At 39.6% G+C, this 26130-nt stretch overlaps 1 protein-coding gene and 1 long non-coding RNA gene across 6 annotated transcripts in view; one reads left to right on the top strand and one right to left on the bottom strand.

Moving 5' to 3' along the window:
• Positions 1-26130, top strand: part of vps13b (vacuolar protein sorting 13 homolog B) — a 312384-nt gene that overhangs the window by 186985 nt on the left and 99269 nt on the right. For all 5 annotated transcript variants that reach the window (XM_008432898.3, XM_008432900.3, XM_081617077.1 and 2 more), the window contains exons 34-37: positions 797-940; positions 22161-22502; positions 22586-22994; positions 23984-24121. In XM_008432898.3, coding sequence (XP_008431120.2) covers positions 797-940; positions 22161-22502; positions 22586-22994; positions 23984-24121 — 1033 coding nt within the window. The remainder of the gene's footprint in view (positions 1-796; positions 941-22160; positions 22503-22585; positions 22995-23983; positions 24122-26130) is intronic.
• LOC145555338 (uncharacterized) lies at positions 3363-7996 on the bottom strand. Its single transcript, XR_014091495.1, has 2 exons — positions 4873-7996; positions 3363-4175 (listed from the first exon to the last, which is right to left on the bottom strand). It is a non-coding gene; the product is annotated as an uncharacterized LOC145555338 (long non-coding RNA).

Genomic DNA, 26130 nt, shown 5'->3' with positions numbered 1-26130 from the left:
CTGCAGTTTACAAGCTCCTGCCTCACAGAGCGTCCCTCCCCCTCGACTAACCTACTTCAGACTAGCCATCAGCAATTGGCAAACACCTGGTGGAACTGCACATGTTACTTAAGCTACTTCTGGCAAAAACTTTGTTAAATGGTTAATAGAGGAGCCATGTTGTGATGACTTCCAAAAGGTGGAATTTCAGAAAGAGCAGAAGTTTTTAAAGAGACAGAGGCCCAATTTCAAGGCGTTAAATTACGAAATCAAATTTCTTTCAAGTCGTATTTGATATATACAACAATTGTATAACAACTGTATAAAACATGGTGCAATAAAATGGCACCATGTTTCTGGAAAATACACAATACTGCCCCTTTAAGTTATTATCCTCAGCTCTCTATTAGTAAAACAATCATGCAGTATTTATACATTTTAAAAGATCTGAGTTATTTAGATGTTTTAGTCAATTCTGTCCAGCAGCAGTGTGGGAAGTTACTGTAGGTCTGCTTCATGTGTGTGGCTCAGTCAGTCCTCAGTGTTGGTGAGTAATATCCTATCAGATGGAGCCTCCTGGCTCAGGTTTACACTGCTGGCTGTGGGTGGGACCCTGGAGAGGACAGAGGGTGAAGAGCGGAGCAGAGGAACACAGTGAACAGAGAGCAGGACATGTGCACACAGTGCTTGAGCATTGTGGAAGAAACAACTGAGAGGAGCAATAAATGAGACCACAAACAATCCCAATGTTGAGTGTCTACCCCCCCCCCTGTCTTTTCTTCATTTCCTCCTACCTTCTCTCTCCCTCTCTCTTCAGGAAGTGGTGGTGTGTGGCCACTCTCTGGAGGTGAATGTGACCAGCAATCTGGATTTCTACCTCAGCGTTGCCCAGGTGCAGCTCCTTCAGCAGCTCCTCAGAGACAACATGGTGGGCTCGAATGCTTCAGAGAAAAGTTTTGAGGTAATTTCTGACCCCATATATGTTACATATGAAAATGCTGAAATATTTACACCAGTGGTTTGGACACCACTGTTTGCCCAAATTTGTCAAGTCAACATAATTGTGGGCCAAAGGAATTCCTAAATATATATATATATATATATATATATATATATATATATATATATATATATATATATATATATATATATTTTATATTTTACTGCTACTGCTCAACAATAAATTCTAATTAAACAAGTTAAGAAGTTATGTTTTATTTTTTAAAGAAAGGCATTTTTAAATCTTTGCAGATCCGAAACTTTGAGTTTTACACTCTATTAAAACAAAGACATCCAGTTTGCAAATTATTTTCGGCTCAGATGAAGAAAAAAAAAAGAAAGACAAACATTTTGCCTATTTTCAGAAGTAACAGGATTTGCATCACTGTCTCTTTAAAAACGCTTGCTGTATCAAGCGAGGTTTAATAAATGTAATAAAAGCCCATTTGGATTCTGCAGTCTTGATAGTCTGCTGATAAATCTGGTCTTATTTACTATGAAATGAAAGAGAAAGTAAAAAGAGTGGTTGTTAAAAAACAAACACTTTGTACTTCACATTTTCCATCACAGAACGTTTTCATTCGTCGGTAACAATTAGGCCACCTGTTCCGGCAGGCCACACAGAAACAGTCAAGGGACCGCAAATGGAACATGGCTGAGCTTTGGACACCCCTAATCTACACTGTATTCCCTCAGTCATGCAGTAAAAATGTCAGCTTTGTTTTTAAAGATGGTAGGCTTTATTCTCCTGTTTACATGCCGCGTAGTGTCCGATTGATCCCCGGATTGCTGAACAAGTGAACCAGTTTTCTCTGAAATCTGTCAGGATAAGCTCCTCTGACACCATTTCCTGACTATCAGCGCTGACTTTTGTTTTTTGGGTGAATCCAACACATTTAAATATTTACTTACTCAGAGCAAAGCAGCGTTCTAATGTGGCATTAGTTTACTGTGCTGTGCTCCGCTGCAGCCATCAGGGCCCTTTCTATTGTTTACAGGACAAGGAGCACCCAGGCGCCATTTGCCCCGTCTGACCGCTTAATGAAGCTTTCTAATGGAACACAATATAAAAATATTTACCAGCATTGGTGAGGAAGAGACTCCCAGAGGAGGACAGAGGAGAGAAAAGGGGAGTGCGGAGAGAGGGGGGCTAAATGAAGTGAGCCCACAAAGGAACTTCTCTGTTCACTTATTGAGAAGCATCTGTTTAGTTCAGAGTGTCAGATGACTCAGTTCTTCTGAAGGCTTCCGAAACACAATAGAAGAAAAACAGAGAAGAAACTGCACAGAAAATCCTTAACTACTGGAGCATAAAGTGTTTCTGCTTATTAATAGGGAGAAAAAGTAATACATTTGTGTTTCAGATTTCTATTTAGAAAAAAACTGAATTAGCAATGATTCATATTGTATGATAGTCATTTGACATGAAGTTTAGGTTTTGCTTAAACATTCTGTGGTTGTAGTTATTATTGTCCATTTTTCGCCACTAAAATCTGCTCCACATAGTCAATATAAGTTAATGTGCTTGATTTTATTTTAGTTTTTTATTGTTTTGGCATTGAAAGTTGAGTTTTGGCATCTTTGTGGACTCCATATTTGCAGTTTGAATTCTCAGCTAGATTTTCCTCTGGCTTAGTGAACACCAGGAGGGTTTTGGATTGTTTGAGCAGTTTTCTGTCTGCTGTCCTGCTGATTACTGGGAGTGTTATTGTCTAAGCAGTGTGAAGAGTTTACAAAAAAACATTTATCTGTTCACTAAATGTAAACAGATAGCAATGATCCATATTGTATGTTAGTCATGATAGAACCTTTCTAAGTGCTCCGTTTTTCTCAGTAGAACATTGTATTGTAGCAATAATCTAGTTGTAACATATCCTCAGTTTACCTCTCAGTTCTCATTTTTGATGATTTCTCTGGTTCCTGCTGTGCAACTCTTTTGTATTTTGTCTTAAGTGTTGTTGGTAGAAGAAACTGAGCTTAAATCCATAGTTTTTGTTTTGTCAGCCTGGAAAACATTCAGATAGGTGCTCATGTAACATCCATGTGTCTGCACCTGCAGCGCCTTGTGATCAGCTGTGTCAGCCTGTGTGCTGCTGGGCTGTAGAAATTACTCTGAATAAATGCAATTTGCCTCAGCGTTAAGCTCCTTGTAGCTCTATCTAGTCTGTTTGGTTGAGTATGGTGTGCGTGTGTGTGCGCGTGTGTGTGTGTGTATAGGGGCTCATTTTTCAAGCTACAGAGCCCTCTAGTGGTTACCTTTACTAAGAGTGCTGTGTAATTCCTCGGATCCTGGCTCCTGTTTAAGCCTCTGTTCTTTCCCACAGATAAAGCACATCATGCAACACATATCAGTATAAAGCTGCCTGTCAGCTGACAGCAAATGGGTAAAATATGTATTGATAATATGTCCTTTCACTTTAGTTTTAACTTTATTTCTGATATGTATACAGTTGGACAGTCTTCTTTGTACAATCTGCTCAAAGAATCAAGTTAGAAGACATCTGGTGTGGTTAAATTGTTTCTGTTGTTGAGATTCTAAAAACATTTCTTGCATTACTGTCCCCAATTCAAATCGAAATAAAACTTGGCTCCATTCTTCCTGATTTTCCCTCCCCCCCCCCATGTGCAGTTTGTCTTGAATCCCATTCTCTGATTTCAAACAGTTCCCATTACCCCTTACAGCTGTGTTTTATTGTCAGGGTTAATGAATTTGTTTTGTTGGGGCTTTCGGGTTCCTTGGCAGCGGGAGGCAAGCCAGGCGCGTGGGGAATGTGTGCAAGCATTGTGTAGGGTTCTCAGTCATCTCTAAACACTGTGCTGTGCCATAAATCTGTTCATACACACACTCGGTTAATTGTCTTTTATTTTCATTCTCCCTCCATGTGCTCTGAAGCCGTTTTTCCACAGTTGTCGTTCCAGTTTCAGTTCAGATCCGGACTGGGATGCAGAGCAAGTGTAACGCGATTTCTTAGCGGTCCATAAGCAGATGTGTTGCTCTTTAAATCGCCGGATTATTAGAATGTTTATCATGGCGTTAGCCGTAGTTCGTCACAGTCTGACTTCATCTCAGCGTTTCCCGGTTGACGGTAATGATGATGAAGTGAAGTGAAGTTGGGTTGGGATCAGGCAGCTTTCAGCAGCAGGAGGTCCCACAGCCAAAGAGCTATGAATAGATGCGGTTTCCAGGACTAATCTGGCTGCTATGTCATCAGCCGTGTCACCCGGCAACACAGAAAGGCATACCATCAAACAGACACATGTTCAACACACACGTACACATGCGCTCCACATTCCCCGCATGGTGAGTGTCTGCCACCTTTATTTGGAAGGCACAAAAGTAATACGTCTGTAGGACCAACCAGCTGACCTGTGGGTGTTTGAATGCATGTGTGTGTGTGTGTGTGTGTGTGTGTGCGCGTGTGCATGGGTGTGTTTACATGTTTTCCTCTCATGTCAGCTAAACTTTACTAAGTCATGTTAACCTCCATTACTAAGTCATGTTAACCTCCATATATATATATATATATATATATATATGGACACTTCATTCATACAAAGTGAATACAAAGTGACTTATTGACATGATCTAGTTTGATTTAGCCTCAGAGTTTTGATTAAGCATTAATTATAAGGTTTAAAGAGTACATGCATGTAATCATGTTTTCAGTTAACACATGAACACTGCCAATAAAAACACACCTCGGTGATAAAGACTGGATTTTCATTGCGAGATTTCGCAAAAATCACAGAAGATTAACACTACTAATTCTGCTTTGTGTCTGTTCGGTCCATGACATCACAAGCGATATTAGAATCAAATGACTCGGTAAGCGCTATGGTGGAAAGAAATATTTGGCAAATTTCAGCACAAATTCAGAAGCATCTGAAACTCACCAAAGGGTTCATGTGTTTGAGACAGAGTTGGAGCCAAGATAAGCTGCTGATGATGTAAAACCAACTTGGAGCTTTATATTATTTTGTAATGTTATTCCCTCATAAAAAAGCATGTTGCTTCAATTTTTTTGTTTACATGCATTTTTTAAATCCGTGGCAGCCATTCTGGGATGCTTTAAAGCAGTGGTCCGCCAAACTTTTTCCTGTGAGGGCCACATAACTTTTTCCTTCTCTGGTGGGGGGCCGGAGTCAGTTTGTAACAGAAAAGTGTGATTTTGCAGGAGGGCGTAAATGTCAAAATATGTTGTTTTCCAGAAAGCACAATCAAATAACTCTCTCTGGGTTCTTCACAGAACAAGTCAGGAAATAAATAACACTATTAATGAAGTAAATAATAACCAAACAACCCTCTCTGGGTTCTTCACAGAAAAAATCCAGGAAGGATTATAGTCCGTATTTTCTGAACTATGAGCCGCACCGGACTATAAGCCACAACCCCAAAGTTTTTTGTTTTTTTTAAACCAGTAAACATATACATCTAAGCCTCAGACATCTCTGCCGCTCTAGGTTTTCCACAGCGATGCAGCAGCAGCAGAGGGGGGCGGACACCCAAAATTTGAGTCATAACAGGTCAATTGAATATCACATTTATTATGGTTGAAAAAGAAAAAGTTGCCAAGATTAGATTTAACAGAACTGATTATGGTCGTTTCCAACGGTAACTGTAACAGTAAAAGTGCTGATCCTTCGTGTCTGCTACTAGCATGTGCTAAATCAGTGGTCCCAACCTGTTTATTACCGCGGACCGGTCAAGACTTGGACATTTTGTTGCGGCCCGGGAGAGGTGGGACAAGGTGGGGGGGATGAACAGTCAGATAAGACTTCTGCATGTTGGTGTTCCCACTAAATACTGAATATACCCTATTTGGGTTGCCTTGGCCCTTTTATCGCAGCCTGTGGGGTTTTCCCTGACTGGGAACGAGAATACGACCTGTTGAATGTGACAGGTAGCCAATCAGAAAGCGCGGTGACGTAAGAACAGAGGGGAATCCCAAACAGCTGACATATCGCCCAACTGAGAGTCCGGTGGATATCGGAGATGATATGTGAAAATGTATATTGTTAAATCTAAAGGTCATTATTATGTTTATTCGGTTAAAAATGTTAAATATGAAAAAACATATTCACCTCCAAATCATAGTGCAGCAAATAGAGCGGCTGCTCCCGTCATCTTTTATCTACCGCCTTTTCATTTTATTGCATCTTTTATCTCTTAAAATGACTCCACAAACTATCACTATTGCTTCTACATTGACATCCGTGTTTGCTTATTCTAAATTCCTGCTATGTTGGGGGTTTTACTGGATTATCCTCTGGAATCGGGAGCTTGTTTCAATGCAACGAGACGGTTCCATCTGGGAGTGATGAGAGACAATGACACCCGAGCTGTGTTGCTTGAGCACAGCCTGCTTGGTCTCTACGTGGCAAAGCAACTTGAATCTTTGTCGCCGCATGTTACGCAGAGCGGCTTGTAATGTGGGACTCACCTATCGGTCCGGGATAAATCCATTCTCCTGTCTCTTCTCTGGACCTTTTCCCCTTTGCAAAGAAACTTTCCAAAGACATCTGATCTGTTTCTTACTCATTTTGCTGCTTGTGGCCTCAGTGTTGGCGCACAAGTAACCAGACTTCCAATCAATCAAATCAATCAATCAAATTTTATTTGTATAGCACATTTCAGCAGCAAGGCATTTCAAAGTGCTTTACATAATTAAAATAAAAACAGAAATAATCAGTGAGAAAGAGAGAGATTTAAAAAAAATAAAAAAACAAAAACAAAAAAACAAAAAACATTACACCATTAAAACGTCAAAAAGAAAGAAGAAGAAATTAAAAATTAAAGACTCTGTTGCAGTAATCAATGCGGCTAAAGATAAACGCATGGATGAGTTTCTCTAGATCATGCTGAGACATCAGTCCTCTAATCCTAGAGATGTTCTTCAGGTGATAGAAGGCCGACTTTGTGACTGTCTTAATGTGGTTCTGAAGGTTCAGGTCAGAGTCCATCACTCCTCCCAGGTTTTGGGCTGATCGCTGGTTTTTAGTTGTAGTAACTGAAGCTGTGCATTGATTCTAGTTCGCTCATCTTTAGGTCCAAAGATAATAACTTCAGTTTTGTTTCTGTTTAGCTGGAGAAAGTTTTGGCACATCCACATATTTATCTGTTCTAAGCATCTATTCAGTGATTGGATGGGTTCAGAGTCACCTGGTGACATTGTGATGTAGAGCTGTGTATCATCTTCATAGTTATGGTAGCTAATCCTATGTCCTGTTATAATCTTTGCCCGTGGGAGCATATAAATATTGAAAAGAAGGGGTCCTAGGATTGAACCTTGGGGTACCCCACATGTGACCTTTGACCTCTCTGATGAGAAGTTTCCAATTGAAACAAAGAAATCCCTGTTCTTTATGTAGAGCACTGGACCGGAGAGTCCGACCCAACTCTCCAGCCAGTTCAGTAAAATGTCGTGGTCAACAGTGTCGAAAGCTGCACTGAGGTCCAACAGGACCAGCACTGTGGTTCTCCCACAGTCTGTATTTATATGGATGTCATTGAACACTTTTACAAGGGCCGTCTCTGTGCTGTGGTGAGCACGAAAACCAGACTGGAAGGAGTCAAAGCAGTTTGTTATTGTTAGGAAGTTATTTAATTGTTTAAAAACAGCTTTTTCAATAATTTTGCTGATGAATGGGAGGTTGGAGATTGGCCTGTAATTCTGCAGTAGGGATTTCCAATGATTCACTTCCTGCTAAAGAGCCCCCTGGTGGTTGAAGAAAAATCCACATATAAACGGCTTGTAGTCCGGAAAATAAGGTATATGAAAAAAAATCTAAATGCTCTCTGGTATTGTTCAGGGGGCCGGACCAAATGTGGAGGCGGGCCGGATCCGGCCCGCGGGCCGTAGTTTGGGGGCCACTGCTTTAAAGCTTTCTCTTACAAAGCTCCTCCTCGGAGCTGCCGTCTCCAAGCCGAGTTTCCACCTCACAGAGCACCACACCCCCATGCCTCCCCCACTCAACTCCTCCAGACTAGTGGCAGCAGCAATTTACAAACTCTTGGTGAAATTTCAAGTCTGCTGAGCTTATAAAAAAAAATTTTTCAGACCAGTCCCACGCTTGAAAGAGTGGTTGTAAACAGCAAAATGGAGATGCATTGTTGTGATATGTTGAAAGCAGAGTGTTGGAAAAAGCTGAAGCTTCTTAAAGAGAAGCTTCTGCAATTCAAGGTGTTGAATTGTGAAGTCAAGTTATGTTTGATACATCATTTTTATAACAACTGAAGATAGTTAGTTGGTTATGCTACGAAATGGCACTATATGCCTGGAAAATACATAATACTACCTTTTTAAAACTAGATCTCAGCAGGGTTACTAACTTTTAGTAATTAGTAAAAACTTGATTTTTGAAGATAAATGTTATCTTGATTCAAAAATGATTTTTGACAAAATGTCAAGTAGGAGGAAACTCCTTATCACATAGTTATCCAGCTGATCAGTTATATCTCTACTGAACTTTACTTTTACTGAACTTTAATTACTTTTCTCATACTCAGATTTTACTTGTACTAAAACAGTGATGCTCCTTTCTCCATTTTTTTATCATTGCAATGTCACCGTTGTCTGTTATTATACAACCTCTCTGTATCCCTGTGCTGTTGCCGTGCCGTTGTTTTAATAATATGCTTTCGGGACCAAAGCGATCGGGATTCAGGATAGTTTTGTTTTGTAAGCGTATCTTTGATTTCCATGTTAGTGTGTCTGGCTTCCTCTCTGTCTGACACAGATACACAAACACACACACAGATGCAGCCTGGGTCAGCCATGTGCGTGTAGCACTGTGTGAGAGGAAAATACCCTCTGGTGCAGGGGGAAGTCCCGCTCCACCTCATCCTGGGATGATTACACGCATGGGAAGCAGGACTCTAGACTTCCTCCAACACTCATGGACACACATTCGCATGGTTGCCAGTGCACACACAGATATTCCAGAGTTTTACAGACATTTAGGAGAGGCTATTCAACCTTGACAGAACCTAACACTTAGAGATTTTAGTACAGACACATAAAGTGTCAGATAAAGTACCTGTATTAGAGCTCAGTCTCAGCATGTGTTGTTTTTCTTTTCTTTTCTTTCCTTTTCTTCCCTGTTCTTTCCCTGTCATTCATAGCACTGTCAAAAATCACATGTAAAACAGTTCTGGCCCATCCTGGACTGGCTGGTTACATAATAAGCTGGCTGATACCATGGAGGGTTCCTCTCTACAGAATTTGTTCTATATATAGGGTAGTGGTATGTATAGTTTTTAGTTCCAACCCGAAGGAGATTGACTGGACTGTCTCACAAAGGTTAACTAGTGCTGTTTTTATAAAACAATGAGAGCTACAATAAGCTTCTGTTGGAATTTAAGATTAGGGAGTTTTGATCATACACACCAAATGCTCAGTTATGATAAACTTGTTGAGGCCACAAAGCAACTCATCCATACATCATCTGTCCGTGCAGGAAAGCTCTGATTTTAAATTCCAACTGCATTAGATTTAGCTTAGCAGTATTAGCATCTTTTGTCAATGTACTAGAGTTTGATTAATATCTTCTATTCTAAGAGATCAGACTGTAGCCTTTACTATTAGACATAGATAAGAGGAATTATAAAACTTGCAGATGGATTGATCTACACCAGAGGTTTTCAAATTTTAGACCCTTAGAGACAAAATTGACCACCATGTCCACTCAATTGCATTATTACCATTATTTCTGTAAACTTTTTTCCTATTGGTATACTTGATGTTCCATTCTTACATGTTTTCACTCATTTTGTACAGTAAAACATGAATCTGCTTTAGATATAAGAGCCTCACACATTGAAAAATCCCTGATCTACACAAATAAGTAAACCCAATATCAAGAGTTGGTCTCAAATTAATTAAGAATAAATTCAAACCTTTCTTTTCCTCTCTAACTAGTTCAAGCGCAACCTAAAGTTCCACATGTGAAGCTGGTGACGTGTCCTGCTCTTATTCCTACTCCAAGTAGGAGTGCTCTGTTCATCAAAGCCACTGTGTTGTTGACAACCTTGGCTCGGGAAGCAACCTCTGGCTTTATCCTCGTCTGTCTTATGTTTAATACGAAGTGTTTTGAAGACCGTTCCTCTTTGTGATGAGTGTTTCATATTGTATGGTCATTGAAGTTCCTCCTTTGACCTCCAATAGCAAAAAGTGAGATGTCAAAGGAACTCTTACCTGATTTAATTGCCAGTAAAAAACGGATAGATGAGTTTAAAACCATACAGCAGGCAAATAAAAGGAACAGGATCATAGAGACAAAAAAGGATGATTTAGATACAGTCTGAGTAAGAACCTATTAGATTTAGCTTGAATTTCTGACTGAGTTTATTGTATTTTTCTGTTAACATGGGAGTTGGTGTTCCTGGCAGAGCAAATCTATTCTTAACCACTTAAGTTGGCTGTTAACCCTCTCTGGGGTATCTGGACCACCCTCCAGCCCCCCATTCTCTCCCAATGCTGCTTAACTCTATAGTCATTCACTCTGTTGCTACCTAGAGAGCTAACAAATAGAGCTCTTTACGCAGCTAACTCCTTTTCTCTTTGGCTGATTCACATCGGTAAAGTAACTGTCATTATCATTGAATTATCTTCAGCACATATTTTCACAGTCAATGTTTCTTCAACGGCCCGTTTTTGTTTCGAAACCGTACCTTTTTTTTTTTGTCTTACTGCCCGTCTTGTGTGACTCAACTGTTAATTGACAGCCAGTCATAACAAGTCGCCTTCTCTATTCAGCCCTAGCATCGTAACCAGCTTTCTTTTCTAAACATAAGCGTAACACATTCCTAAATTGACTCCTTGGAAACCTGATCTATTTGAGATCAGTAGCAGCTGAATTTGCTGCCTTTTCAATCAGTTTTGGCAAAATTGGCGTGAAAACTCCAGATAAAAATCGTGCAGGCTGGAATTCCAAGCGGAGAAACAAACGGTGCCTTTGAGGAGAGGTGGGAGGCCCCCCAAACGTGAACCCCGGGATCAAGTGACCAGTCAGGTAAGCAGGAGTCGGTAGTGCCCTCGCTCTTTGCCTGCAAGGGAAATAGGGTCACAGACCCAGGGGAGTAGTAAAAGCAGGACACGGCAGGCCAGTTAGTAGACTTATTTGTAAACGCGCACCTGAGACTTATTCTGTGAAAAGTATCCAAGAATCTGTAAGGAATTTCAAAAGAGATTCAAAGAGGAAGCATTTTTTCTCTACACCTGTGAAAGCAGGTTTCCAACTAAAATAACAGCTGATGCAGACTATTGGGTGACTCAGGGAATTTGGTATAAATGCTGTTTCCCTTCTACTTCATTTGTCCAGTAGAAGTAACCACAATTTTGCACGATTTCAAGACATTTTTCATTGTTTGCGTTCCAAAGTTCTGCTATGTTTTGTTTTCACCAGATACATTTATTTTCCATATGTGATTATTTAGTTTAACCTTGTTCTGAATAGAACATGTTGAAGACAGTTTCATCTTATTAATGTTTCTTCAATGATTTAAACACTGTTTAACATTTGCACTCACCGCCTACTTCATCACATACATATGTTAAATGGTTTTTAACCAGGTTCTTATTTGCACAAATGGAGAATTAAGGCCCCAAAATACTCGGGCGCACTCGTAGGTCCACGCGGACTCGAAGCAGACGTCCATCAGACATGTCCGGACAAGGATACATTTTTACAACCGCGTACGCGTACTCTGTCGCACCCGGTGGAAACAATGTTCACATCGAATTAGTTTTCATGTGACACCGGGCTGATAAGATTGAGAAAAAGGGTTATGTGATTTAATATTGTTTTAAAGTTGACATCAACATGATAAAAGTCGACACAGAGCTGTCGCGAGGACGTGATAGAAACGTAAGCTAAAATGCTTCACAGCAACAGGCTTTATTTGCTACATTCACACAAATATTGACATGGTGTATAATGCAGAATTATAAGAACAAAAAACAAGACAGAATCCCAGACTTCTTTATCAGCAGCAGACCAGAGAGGTGGTCCGATAAGTTGAGTATGACTTTTTTTTTTTTTTCTGAACAACGGCAAGGAAAGAATGATTGGGTAATCCAGTCATTTTGGATTACTGCACAAATTATTACGCTGACCACAATTGTGCTTTTGGAACATAATAAATTAGGTTTACTATGAACAGATCCCATTTGATTACAGTTGAAGCCAGTGCAGCCTCCTGCTGCTCCTCAGCCCCGATCCCCAGTGGAACGCTGCGCTGCTCCGGGCCGGGCAGCGGTTCTCTTGCGGGATAAACAGACATGTGACTGCCATTCTCTGTCCCGCACTGAGAGGTGAATTTAGGCTTCCCAGATGGAGAAGAAATAGAACTACGTGCCCAAATAGCTAATCAAACTTGCTAGTTTTCATTAGGATAGTGTGAAATACAGAAATTTGTCACAAGAGAATTTTAGGTAAACAGTACGCTCGAGTATGAAGACCTGACAGGAAGTGCGACATAGAGCACGGTTCATGGAATGCGTACAGTACACCTGAGTTTGTTGGGGCCTTTAGCCAAACACATGACAGTAACTTGGAGCATTTATGTATCTAGGCATGATGGAGACTTGCTAAAGTTGGACAAAAGCATCAGATTGGGAAGGAAGGGTATTCAAATGACTTCGAATGTGGCCTGTTTGTTGATGCCAGACAAGCTGCTCTGATTATTTCAGATGCTGTTGATCGGCTGGTATTTTCACGCTAAACCATCTCAGATTTACAAAGTACAATCCATTGTTGTGGAAGCCGTTTTAGTCTCAGTCTTTTGGGTGAAAATGCTTCTTAGTTTTTAGTCATTTCTAAATGTGATAGTTTTAGTCCAATTCATGTTAACAAAAAGTTTGAATCGACTTTTACTCAGTTTTAGTGAAAGTATTATTCTTTACAAATTAAATTGGAGAATTCCTGACACCTTTTTAACTTTTGACTGACAGGTTGTAAGCACAATAAGCAGAAATGTCCGACAGACCACCCAATAACATTTTCTTCTACTTTCGTCTCAACAAAAACTCTCAGAAGTCTAGACATGCTTTAGTCATCAAAGACTTGTGTTTTTCTCATTACTGTCATTAAAAAAAGAGGCTTAAACAAAATAATTTTATTACTGTGATTGTTAATGGAAATGACATTGTGTCCATAATGGAGATATACACAGCACTTTTCACATTATACACCTTCTGGTGGTCCCACACTTGGTACAGCCAAGATTAGTAAACTTAGTACCAACTACAATTTTGCACATGTTCACCCAATTTAAGGAATAACCAATTAGAAAAACATTCCCTGCTTTGATAAGTCTTGACTTCAGCATCAACATTCAGATGGCAGAGCAAGAATTTGGTGTAAGCAACATAAAATTATGGGTCAGTTTTCTGCCTTGTGGTGTTGGTGAGGTAATAGAGTGGGGAGTATTTTCTAGACTCTTTAAATGTCCCAGCTTACCTGAATCAACTTTCTGGCCATGTTCATCCATTTATGAACACAGTGTACCCATCTTCTGATGCAGTTTGTCAGAGCTGGCCTGTTGAATATGACAATCTGTTCACAGCATTCTAATGGCTCCTACTGTCACCATCTTCATCTGATAGAAGATGGACAGATCTGCAGCTGCAAACTATGAGATGCTGTTATGTCAATATGGACCAAAATATCTCAGGAATGTTTTGAGGCCTTGTTGAATCTTTGGCAGTAAAAAATTAGGTAGTTCTAAAAGCATGTAATATGATATTATCAGTGTGTAGCTAAGTGAATTTTATTTGTTAAGCACCTTTCACAGACAAAACCATCACAAAGTGCTGTAGAGAAAACCAAAAAATACTAATACCAATAAAATAACTTATAAATAAATGTATATGTGTAAGGGAACAATCAGTATAAGAGATCTTAGTCATTGCTTTTCCTCGCTTGCTTGCAGTTGTCTAGCATAGTGTGTGGGCGCGAAAGCAAAAAATGACTCACGCTCCACTCCTATCATCTGCGTTTCCTCTCCTGACAATATTAGCTACGCTTGGTTTGACTTCGATTTTACACCAGCATCATTTATCTTTCCTAATCTTTGCTTCTGAATTCCTCTGCATTTCCTCTTAAAACTTTATTTCTAAGTCTAAAATAACTTAGTATTCCGATGAAGCATAAATCTGTTTGAGGTGTTCTGCTGTCTGCAGGTTGTTTTGCTCTGATTATCCTCTACCATTGTGCACTTTTGGCCGATGTCTTCATATTGTCAAAACTCTCCTCGCTGTCTTGGATAAGGATACGGGTTCTTGCAACATTCTCCTTTGTAAACCTAACATGTACATCAGACTTTGTTTCACTGTGTGCTGGGAACACATCCAGGGAGAAATTAAAGGAAGATTACTTCAGTCCTCCCAATCCTTCTAATTTCAGCTTTCTTGTGACATTGTGCCGGAATCGTTTTTGCCTTCCAGTTTCTCAGATCTTTCCTTTGTTCACACTCTTGTTGTATTTTAAGGTGCTTTCTAATTTCTCCACATATATACGTATTCCTGCAGCATGTCATGTCAAAGCCTACATTTGTGTGTTGGATTTAACAGACCACCCAGAGCTTATTACACTACCCAGCCTGTGCTGATTTAAACAGCCTCATCTCACCTGGGGTTGCCGTTATTAGGGGCTCCAATTTTCCATGGATCCGGTGGAGTGTGGAGCCGAATTGTTTTTGTTCCGTTTGTTTTTCTTCCATCAATAAATGGCATACTGCAGGCTACGGTAATTATCTAGGTCCAACACTTTTTGGCTCATAAATATTTGGTCACACAAACAAACGTGATATATCACAATTATGGACGATACAGGATCAAATGGGCTAGGCTGCAACTGTTTACATTCATTTCTTTGCTACGTGGCTAAGTAAAGGATAACTTTCCAAGTTGGGTACAATCAAACATCTCTGGTTACTGGGTTAATTAGGTAAATGCATACATTGTAAGAATTACTTCAATGAAAATTATTCCCTGAATTAGAATTGGCATCCTTAATATAGTGCACAGTGGACCACCCCTATCCATGATGCAGTATTCACAGATTTTTGTATACAACATAACCAAAATAAAATATAATGCAGCTTGGGAAGCTGAAATACCTAGCAGTGCTACTTGACACATTGCTAGCTCATGTTTGCAAAGCAGCCAATCCATGAGCGCCTTTCATTTGGCATTGATTGGCCGTACCACCAAGAGCAGAGATAAGGAAGACTGTTAGCTTCTGTGTTAGCACTGACTGTTTCCAATGTGTATGTTAATGCATGTTAAGGTTTATTTGGTGTTTAAAATATTGATATAAGCAGGTACAAGTACGGAAACTAGAGCTCCATTGTACTAAACTTTAGAGACACTAGATATCTGCACATATAATGTGGAGGTGTTTAGGTTATAATAGTTTGATTAAACTTTGTCTACATTCATTTATCTGAGACTATTTGCAAAATGCCACTGAACAGTCAAAGTATTTGATAAAGACTTAATCTGACTCTAAAAAAGTTTAGAAAATAACTTCCAATCTAACTATGATCTAGTTCAACCCCATTACTCTACTTAATTAGTTTTGAAGTTGATGGTAGCTGAAGTATCTCTGAATCAGTTTGAATTATTGCAGTCAAATTTGAAAATCATTCTTTATCTGGTTTTCAAAGGTCATTTAAAAGCAGATACAACACTAGTGAGCTCCACCAACAACTAACTGTCTTGCAAACAATTTTTAAAAGTGAAATTAAACTTGCTTTGTCAGTTAATGGGAAACTCCTAAAACAAGAGTTTTAAAAGTTTAGTAGCATGTCTCGATTAAAAACAGCATTTCAAGAGCTGAGGAATTCCTTGGGCCTTGGATAAAGATACAAATAATACCAGATATTTTTTTTGGTTGGAAGTTAGGTTGATTAAGAATTAATATGAGGCAGTTTTTCTCTGCTGCGTTTTCTGAAAAATAGAGGACTAAAGAGGCATTCTTTCATATGCTGACGCATATCCTGTTTCTGTTATACCTGGCCGTCACCGTAATGTAATTATTTAGGCATAGAAAACATTTGCTGAGCTGGCTGGAGATGTTTAGGGATTTAATTTGAGCTAAATGTGTTTTCCTATTACATGTAAAGTTTAATAATCCATTTATCACACCGTCATTCTGCCAATTTCTCCATCAAGCTTTCAAAGTTGAGGTTTTTCTCTCCCTTTTTTTTTTGTTTATCTTGTGCTTTGGTTGTTATTAACGATGGGAGAGTTTATTAGGCTGAAGGAGCCAACTTACTCAGTCTTTTTTTAAGCACTTCTCACAGCATTTCCCCGTATTGTTTGTTTTCAGTAACAGTTATGGTGTTAATCTAGGAACGGTCTTCTGGGATTTTTAAACACTCTCTCAATACTGCTGCGCTGCAAGTTGCTTTGACAGTCAGCATTATTGATGTGCTGCCGTTCCTTCATGTCCTCACACTCACCCTAACCTTAACTATTGGATGTGATTGGGGGACTCTAGTTTAGGGTTTTGGTTTATATTGGTGGTTTTGTCGAGGATGACTGAAGCAATAAGTCTCCCATTTAGCTGTAAGGGAGGTGGCTGTCAAACCTTTTAAATCATTCTTGATTGCCAAAGATAAGGAGTGGGGCGCAGTGGGTTTGGCGAGCGTCTCTGAGGGCCTAGAGTCAGTCGCTAGGAAGGCCTTCGTCTTAAACTCAAATATTTGAGTGCACCACTGCAGCCTGCTGAGCGTCAGCATTCTACAAACAGCTCCGTTCTGCTAAGCAGAGACAATCTGCATTCTATTTGTGAAAAAATATTTGTAAGTAAACTAATTTTGTGCATAGGCATGGAGTACGGGTGTGGGGGAGTTGAACTTCAATCAATTATAAAACAGGCTTTTGCTGCCACATTTCCCAGAGCCAGGCCTTTGTTGAGCAGCATACTGTAGTTTCCCACATGGACTACATTAACTCTCTCTTTTCACATTGTTTTTTTCCCATTCTTCAGCTTTTATCATTCTGTATCTTTGTTTGTAAGCCAGAATATTTAAAAGCCATAAAGCAACTGAACGCTGCACAACATCATCACAGTATTGATGTTTTCTTGTCGGTTCATCTTTTGCTTTGTTTATGCACAAAGGCTTCCATGAGCTTCTGTCAAGTTCCTTTCTTTTAACCGGCCATCTCTGCACTTTTACAAACTTACCTCGTGCTTTAGGAATGTTGACAAGCAACTTTGGTACATGAGATCAGAGAGAAAAGTAATTCTCCTTCAAAGCGGACAAAATATGAATTTGTTTTCATTTGAATCTTCTGCCTACAGATAATTAGGCAAATTGACAAATAGATCCTGGTGAGAGAACAAATAGTATGAGAAACATGGTCTTTTCCTCATGCTATTAAACCTTAGAAGAGTAAACCCACCAATCAATGTCAGAGGAGGCTTGTTAAAATGACCCCACTTGGCGCTGAACTCCAGAGTACACTGGTTAAAGTACTGCTGACTGTCACAGTGAAGCTCTCTGTATTCATTTTCAAGCTCCAGGGTTGTGACCTTCCACTGCATCTTTGTTGTGGTTCAGTTGAAGTGCATAGCAGGTTGCCTTTGTAGCTGAAACAAAGTTCAGTGTATGAGCTGCCTGCCTTTGATGGCCTTGTATGCTTTCTGTCGGCTGTAATGGTACAAGAAGCAGTGACTTCATATTATAAATGTCTTCCCCCTTCTGTTTTCCACAAGAAAACGAGAGAAATCTTTGTGGAGTTTGGTTGAGTATTGTTATTAATTTTCTTTTTAAATGAGATATTGCTGCTTTGTGGCTTTCTTGTTTGAATACAAAAGCACAGGGGGCTGCTTTCAACTTTATAGTTCAGCTAAACAAAAGTGGTTAGCACAGCAGGGGCTTAACCTGTAAACTTTGATGTATTCAAGAGACAGATGTTAATTTTCCATCTCAGCATCCTGCAAGCAAGTGGCTTGACTGAATGGTACGTCAAAAAGATTTAGTAATGACTTCCTATAATTTTCAATGGCAATTCTACTGGAGTTACATGGGAACATTCTTAACTACTGGTCCACAAGAAATTCATGAGAACTAGTTCAGACATAGAAAATATTGGGGGGGTTGATAACAGCTTCTTGCAGCTTTGGTGTGTCCTCCATTTCCACTCTAACGTTGTCATTTTTTATTATATCCTATCAGTCTGATAAATAAAACTGGGCTGATATTAACAACTGATTTTTTTTCCCATCTTGTGATGGTTCAGTGATGGTGAAGTTATCCATCACTGATAAACTTCATCATCACTGATAAACTTCGCTGAAGTTTATCAGTGATGGTGATGCAGCGCAGGATTTTGGGGAGTTTAACTGAAGCAGAGAAGCAGTTATGAAGTGTGGACATTTATTTCAAGATTTAAAATGGGTAGTGAAATATTTACAATACCAGCCAATATCGGTTAGCAGCCATAACAGCAATATTAACATCTGATATCTATATTGGCCCAGATTTTCACGATGGAGCATCTCTAGTAGCTAAATTTGTGTCTTCCTGCTACAGTCATGATTTCCACACTAAAGAATGTTGCTGTATGTGTGAACAGTTTGTCATTAAAAGATTGGAAAAACTTTGGAGTTTTGAGTTTAAGAACTGTTGCAATGTCTCTGTACAGCTCTTTGATATTCTTTGACCACTCTGAAAATCTCTTTAAATCACAGTGTCAGCATTCTCATATGTTAAGTGTAAAAAGGTTTTTGTAATCCTACTTGAATACATCCATATCTGCCATTTAATGCTTCATTATTGAAACGGCTCTCTACCAAAATTAGTCCTGTTGTCACCTCTAAATAATATTCCATAAACCTTTTCCTTTGGCATGAGTTCATTTCTGTGTGTATCTGTGACTTGTTTCAGACCACATTGAGAATATCTGGCTGTTGAAGCTGTTATTAGGACGAGAGTTATAGTCTCCTTTCTCAATTGAGTGTGTTCATTTTGTTATTTTCTTGTGACCATCATGGCTTCCTTACCATGCTAAAACATCCAAATTTCCATGTTCCCTGATCTTTGAACCCAAATTGCAACCCTTTTTTATATTCTTCTGGAAACAATCAATCACATATGTGGTTTTTCAAACGTAAAAGTCATGTTGTCATATTTGACTGTCCTGCCAACACTGTAAACGACTGGCATTTGGATGATGTGACATTTGCTTCCGAGTATTAGCCATCTTCCAGTCAAGCTGTTCTCAGTTACACTGACAGAAATGGGGTCAGAAGTCATACAGATGCACTCTGATGTGATTGGCACTCGGGAGACTCGTGGTTTCACACTTTGGGGATTATCCTCCATTTTCCAGAAAGTCCTGCCTAGAGACTCTGAGGGAATGATCTCATCATTGGCTTAGTTTTTTTTTTTTTTTTTTTTTTTTTTTGTGTGTGTGTCAGTATGTTTGGGTCGGGAGGGGTCATAACAATGATCAACTAGATCCAGAGAAAGATTACATTGGGTTCTGGAAATAGTGTTTCAGTACAGCTATTATACAACACTATAAGTAATAGTTCAGCTGGGATCCGGCCCATGGATTCGGCCAATGTTTGCATTCTAAATTTATTGCCTTCTTTAAATGAATAAATTGGTGTACGGTTGATGTTATAGAGCTTTACAGTACCTTTTCTTTTTGAAAGGCTGAGTAACATAAAAAGCAAGGTATGTGCTTCTAAGTGTTTGGCCAAGTTTAGAATAAATCCTATGAAGGTATGTGATTGGACCACTTGCTTGTGTGGACTTACACTAGCTGAACACGGCATGCTGTGGCATATTTTCTCATTGTCTCTGTGCTCCTGTTTGTGTTCCCCTGAAGCCCTCTTTCTACTTTCAAGCTAAATTTAGACCAAGAATGTGCTTAAGGGGCAATTTCTTGGTGGTGGTGGTTATAAAAAAAGATGGGGTATTTGTTCTAATTGTAAATGCATGTGAGCAGCCTGAGCTTGGGAAAACAACACAGAAACTTCCAGACCATCTTGCCTCTTCAGCTGACTTCTGCTCTTTTTTCCCCCGATGCTGTGCAGCTTATTTGTCCTTTCTGATGCGAGACGTTTTCTTAGAGTGGATGTTTTGCCTTTGCCGAATGTCTTCTCAACTACTTCCTTACCTCAATGCAATGTTTCACTCATCTAACAAAGCACACATGGCGAAAGGTCCGGGCGTTTTTCTGCCTGCCTTTCCCCCTCCCCGTAGCTTGGAAAATCTTACATTTGTGCAGAAAAGAAGTGCACACATCCTGTCCTGATTATGGCAAGCGAAAGGAGATGGATCTGGCATGGCCGGTCCTATGTAAGTCCGACACATGAGCGTGGTTGAGCAGAGCAGACATCCAGGCAGGCATGCTGCTGCGTTTTATATTGCTCTTGTTCTTAGCCTTTGATGACACTGTTTTGAATAGGAAATATCTAATAAGTCAAGTATTCTGTCTAATGTGCTGCCAGTTGGTTTAGTATTTGCCTGGAGGTCTTGAAACACTATCTCTGCCACAGCAATAATATACATTTAAAATTCTCATTGAGTGGGAGGGAGGGAGTGATATGCAGAAAAAGAAGGACCAGCTGAGAATATATGCTGTAATAGTAACCATATGCAGGATGGAGGAGTAGATGAGGGCGGAATAGAACGGGACACACCTTTGGTCTGCGTTCTGTAATTTGCAATTGATCAAAATCACACTTCAAAGACAGCAGTAGTTAATTGAAGGTGACGTAGGATCCATTATCGTGATTAAGGGACCATGGGGATTGGCCTCACTAAGGTTGTGTCAGTGTTGAAAATAATGATTAATATGCCCAAGTTATTTATTTTGTATTTTTCCTTAAAACAATCCAGCTGCAGAGGGGAAGTTTAAATGATTCACTGGTTCTATAAATCACAATTTTTGTGTATTATTTTGTCATGGTGTCAGTTTGTTACAGGCTTCCATTTTAAAACCCTTTTATTCGTTTCCATAAGATCTATTTTATAAATTTCAGTTAATTTGGTAGGCTGCCCTGAGTTCAGTCTTTTTTTTTTTGTCTCCTTCCTGTTTCATCATTTCAACTTGAGAGACCTTCATAGTTTTAAGATGACATTCCTTGGTAGCATTTTCTTTGTCGCCCGAAACCCAGAAAGCCCCACGCTTTTGATTTATATCATCTGCCACTGAAAGCTTTTTATTGCCACAATGGCAGGAACCCTCCTGACAACAGTTAGCTAGAGTCGAGCATAAAATCTGAACTGCTTCAAAGACAATACCACAGTCACTTCACAAAACAATTTAATATAATGGCAGTGTGCCCCCTTTTTTTGAAGACATTTTGAGTATTGCAAAAAGTACAAAATGATTTTTGACCACAGAAAAAGTCCCAGGGCATGCCTTGAATATGTCTGTGGCTGTACCCTGCACTTCTTCTTTGGTGTTTTGACTGTGGGTATTTGGTATTTGTCTTCATGAACCCACATAAGAAACAAATGTACAAATTCTCAATGTTTCCATAAGCTTTTACATATTTTATCCACACAAGGGTCAGAAGAGGTGTGAGTCTAGACAAACTGACATTGACTGAAAGGAAAGGAGTGCCTGGCTTACAGAGCAAGATGCATTACCATGGAAACTCATATCTACTATAAAGTGTGCGGCGATGCATGCAGTTCATGAGATGAAACGCTGAGCAACTATTGGTTGCAGTAGAATGGAGTTAAATGAGATTTTACAACTATTTCTACTAAGAACTAAGAAAACCCATTTTTTGTTTTCACAAATGCAAGAAATACCTCAAAATACTGTATTTTTAAAGTTTGTAGTTATTGTGGACAGTCCAGGCGTGACAGAGCCTTATGTTGTAGTTTTTATGATTGTCCAGATCTACTATGATTGTCTACTTTCTTTCCCACTTCAGAAAATTAGAGTCAAATGTAGATACTGTGGGATGTTAAGCTTAAAGTACACACCTTCATATCTGGGATCCTTATGCTTACGTATGCCACAAGATTTCTTTATTTACTCGTACACTAACTGCAGATGGTGAGTCACTAACACCACTTATTTCCTGAAGCGAAAAGTCAGTCTACATCTTTAAAGATGGCTACATCTTCACTACCTTCTGAGATGTCAGTGTCTGCAAAAAGAAAAAAGCCCTGCATCTTAATATTGCCTTTCTTTGTACAGGTAAGGAGACAAGAGCAAAAGGGAGTCCATCCAGATCCTCTAGGCAGTGGGGACTCCTCATCGCGTCACAGTGGGACGGGACAAGACAGTGGCTTTGGCAGTGACAGTGCCCGCATTCGTATCGTCCAAATAGAGCAGCAAAGTGGGACCAGCCATCATTGCATTGCGAGACCCTCTCGCAAGTCCACCATCATTAAGAACCTCACTTTCATCCCTTTTGACATCTTCCTCACTGCCAGTAAACTATCTGTTATGACCTACGCTTGTTCGAGTACCCCAAAGGCTCTCACTACATTGTCTGATATACCAAGCACACCAGAGAAGAAGGAACCTCAGGATAAGGTAAAGAGAAAAGAAGATTAATTAGCTTGTAAACTGGCATAAGCACAGAGTAGCAGTATTTAATCATTCTCTGTGATGTTTAGGTGGGAAAGAGCATCCTTAATCACCCTGATATCATATCGGACTCCCCACCGGTCTCAGTCTCCCCAACCCCTGATCAGACCCCAGCTGCCCAGGGTTCACTGGCTGGACTGACTGCAGATGACATCCTGAACAGCAACACCTCTCAGCCACCTTCTCCACTCATAAACTTGCTCTCACTTGATGGTCTTCCCACTCCAACCCGTTCCTCGGCCCGCCTAGCCCTGGGTGTTACCATAGTGAGGCAGCCAGGGAGACGAGGGACAGGGGATCAGGTGTTGGAGCCCCTTTTGTACGTACAGCTTATGCAGCCTTCCGTTCTGCTGAGCTGCCACCATCGAAAGCAAAAGATGGAGCTGTCTGTTTTTGATGTGGCGTTGAGAGGAGTACCTTCTGACTACAAGTGCCAAGGTGAGAGTTTTCTCACAATCATGTCAAAATGCACCAATTAGAACTTTGCTTTGTAAAGCTTTGACCTACATAATCAGATTTTTTCAAAGAGCAGTTATATTGGAAAACATGATAATTATTTAATGTTAGATATAACATATTTCAGAACAAAGAATTTGCAGAAATTACATCTTAAACTGGTTGCAGCACCTTGTATTGGGGATTTGTGCAGTTAGCATTAATTATAGTGTCTTTGTGTATTTCCTAGAGAACGTAAGTCTCTTAACTAGCTGTGTTTCCATTACAAATGTGTGCAAAACTTTGTAGATATTTTGCTAATGTCAAAAAAAAAAAAGAAAATTGCATGTTGGTTCCCTTGGTAAGTCATTTAAAAACATGTCGCGCCGTCATCCTCCAACCTCTTCCTGTTGTCTTTTTCATGTTTTCCATCAGTTGTAACATCCGGTTGTTGATCATGGGAGGCAAAAAAAGTATTTCCATTGCAGTTTTGTGAAATACTCTTAATTTTGATGAGCCCAAAATAATTCCTCCTCCAAACACAAAAAAGTTATCAAAAAATGTATTTCTTCAAAATACATACATACATAGAACTTATTTTCTTAATTCCAATTTGCACGACTATACAGTAAATAGAAATGCAACCATGTGACATTTCCAAAAGATTGGGAGCATTTCTAAATCCAGCATGTTCTCTGTCAGACAGGCTAGAAGCTCAAAACAAAGCAATTTCAGGTCTTTCTGCTATTTAAGTAGCTAGTAGGTAACATTGAATGTGTCTCAACTCAGAAAAAGCATGCATGTTGGAAAATGTTGTAAATTTTACCTTGAATGATTTAGATATAATGATTGGAAAAAAACGATAGCCTCTTTCAGTATCTGACCTGCCTCTTCCTTGCAAGTTCTAATCAAGCTGAACATGACCTCAACCTCAAAAAAGAAATTTTTTCCATATCCAAACGTTATTTTTTGGTCTGTCTCTTGTTGTCCAGACCCAGGAAAAACTCTCCCAGAGACCCTGGACTACAACGTGTGCTGGCTGCAGACTGTGGCTGCAGAGGTTGACAGTAAAACAGGTGTCCCTCCTCCTCTGCTCTGCTTCCAGATCAAAGATTTCCTCAACGGACCAGGTGAGGGTCTCACACATTCTTGCCTTCTGTACATTCCTGCCAACACCCTGCACCAACTTCACACTTCATCCTATTTTAAGGAAAAAGCTGAGAAGCTGGGCAGCAGATGCACATAAACCATACTCTGGTACATCCCATCATCAACACTACAGACAGTTAAAATAAATAACACTGATTATTTGAAGGCCATGTACCCTACAAACCCACATTTCAAAGAGCCAAAAGCATCGACTTGCCCACAGATCCTTTCAATTCCGATTTAAATGGGATCAAAGATTGATACACCAAGTTCCAGAACCAAAGGCCAACTCAACAGGAATTAGAATGACTCTTGTCGAGAAGCAAGACTGTCTGGAAGTTTGTGTATATCAAGTAGTCTAAATAACACTGAGCATTTTTGGTCACAGGAAATCCGGGATGTGCTTTTCACTTTGAACCACAGACTACTAATTCCTGTGCGCCAAATGTGGATGTTTGCATGTGTCAAATACACCTTCCATATACTTTGACTTGCTATTTTTAGGCTGATATGATATCCATATGAGCAGATTTTAGCAAAGCCCATTGACCTTAGGGTGTGTTTGACATCCTGCCCAAATACAACTGCAGTGAATAAATGTGTGAGTGGGCTTTTGGGGTCGCGGTGAGCGCACCCTTTTCATCCCTGCGAGGGTTTCTTGGAGAGAGTGCGTAGGCGCAGGTCATCCTTCAGCTTGCTGAGTCCAGGCCAGATGTTGCAAATACTCACACACTGTCACGGTAACTACAGACAACGCTTGACATATAGACTGTCCTTCTTCCACATTCATACAATCCTTGACAGATACTGAGCGTATTTACAGGAATGGGCTCCAGGGTGAACTCCAGGTGTTACAGATGATGGTTTTAATACAGCATTTGTTTAATAGCTCTTCCGCATGTCTCCTCTCCTTTTGTCAAGTCAGATTCTTAAGCTGTTTCTGTCCACCTGAAATCACACAACATGCATCTCTCAGCAGGGCCGAGTGAACATACAGTACGATCCAAATGTCAGTGCGCCAGATGACATGAGCAGCCAAACTACAAGTCCAACTTTGCCTTAAAGAATAAAGTACATCAGACTTTCTGCAAGTTCTTTAGTTTAGAGTGTCTTCGGAAGGTTTTCGTACATGACACACCAGGAGAAGCTGATACAGTTTTGGAAAAATCCCAAATGAAGTCACTTAACTAATAAATCCACCTGTATGAAATTAAATCTCAATACACAGTAACTCGGAATTTTATTGGCAATCCATTTCACTTTCACAAGTGTTTCACATTATCAGAAAGTGAAACAAACTATATAGATTAACTACACACAGATGGATGTTTGAAAGCCTTTATTTCTGTCAATTATGATCATTTTCTGCTTACATGTAATGAAAACATGACATTTAAAATTTGAAGATTACATCAGACCAATAAAAATACATTGTAATATAGAAATATAGCCTTAATGGAAAGTATGTCTAACACTTGCTTAAAGGTTGTAAATTTTCTAAAAGTACTTTTAATCGGACAAATCTAATTCATTGTTATGCATATTCTAATTTATTGAATATGACTGCTGTGTGAAGGTCTCAGATTTTTAGAGAACGTTAGTGAATAAACATCATCATGAAGACTAGGGAATAGAGCAGACAGGTTGTAGAGAAGTTTAATCCTGGGTTAGGTACAGAGCATCTCCCACAGGCCTTTTCAGTCAGCCTTCCTAAAACAGAAACACTAACAGCTGCGAAGTTGGAAAAGGAGAACATATACCTAAGAAGAAGCAAAGATGTACTTTTCATGTACCTGTCATCAGTGGGACAGCGACACTACTCAGAATTGAGGCTGCAGAAGATTTGGGATTGAGGCGAATATTAATCCATAGCTTACAACCTATCATTAAATGACTTAAATCGAAGCACATTTATGTTAAAATGGACCAGTCAAAGGCCAGACCTTGATTCAGATAAAAGTCCATGGATAGAATTTAAAAGTCTAGATGA

The sequence above is a fragment of the Poecilia reticulata genome, chromosome 16 (assembly GCF_904066995.2).
Source record: "Poecilia reticulata chromosome 16, P_reticulata-male-v2, whole genome shotgun sequence".
Classification (NCBI taxonomy): domain Eukaryota; kingdom Metazoa; phylum Chordata; class Actinopteri; order Cyprinodontiformes; family Poeciliidae; genus Poecilia; species Poecilia reticulata.
Note: the sequence above shows the minus strand (reverse complement) of the source record. Positions and strands in the feature narration are given on the sequence as shown.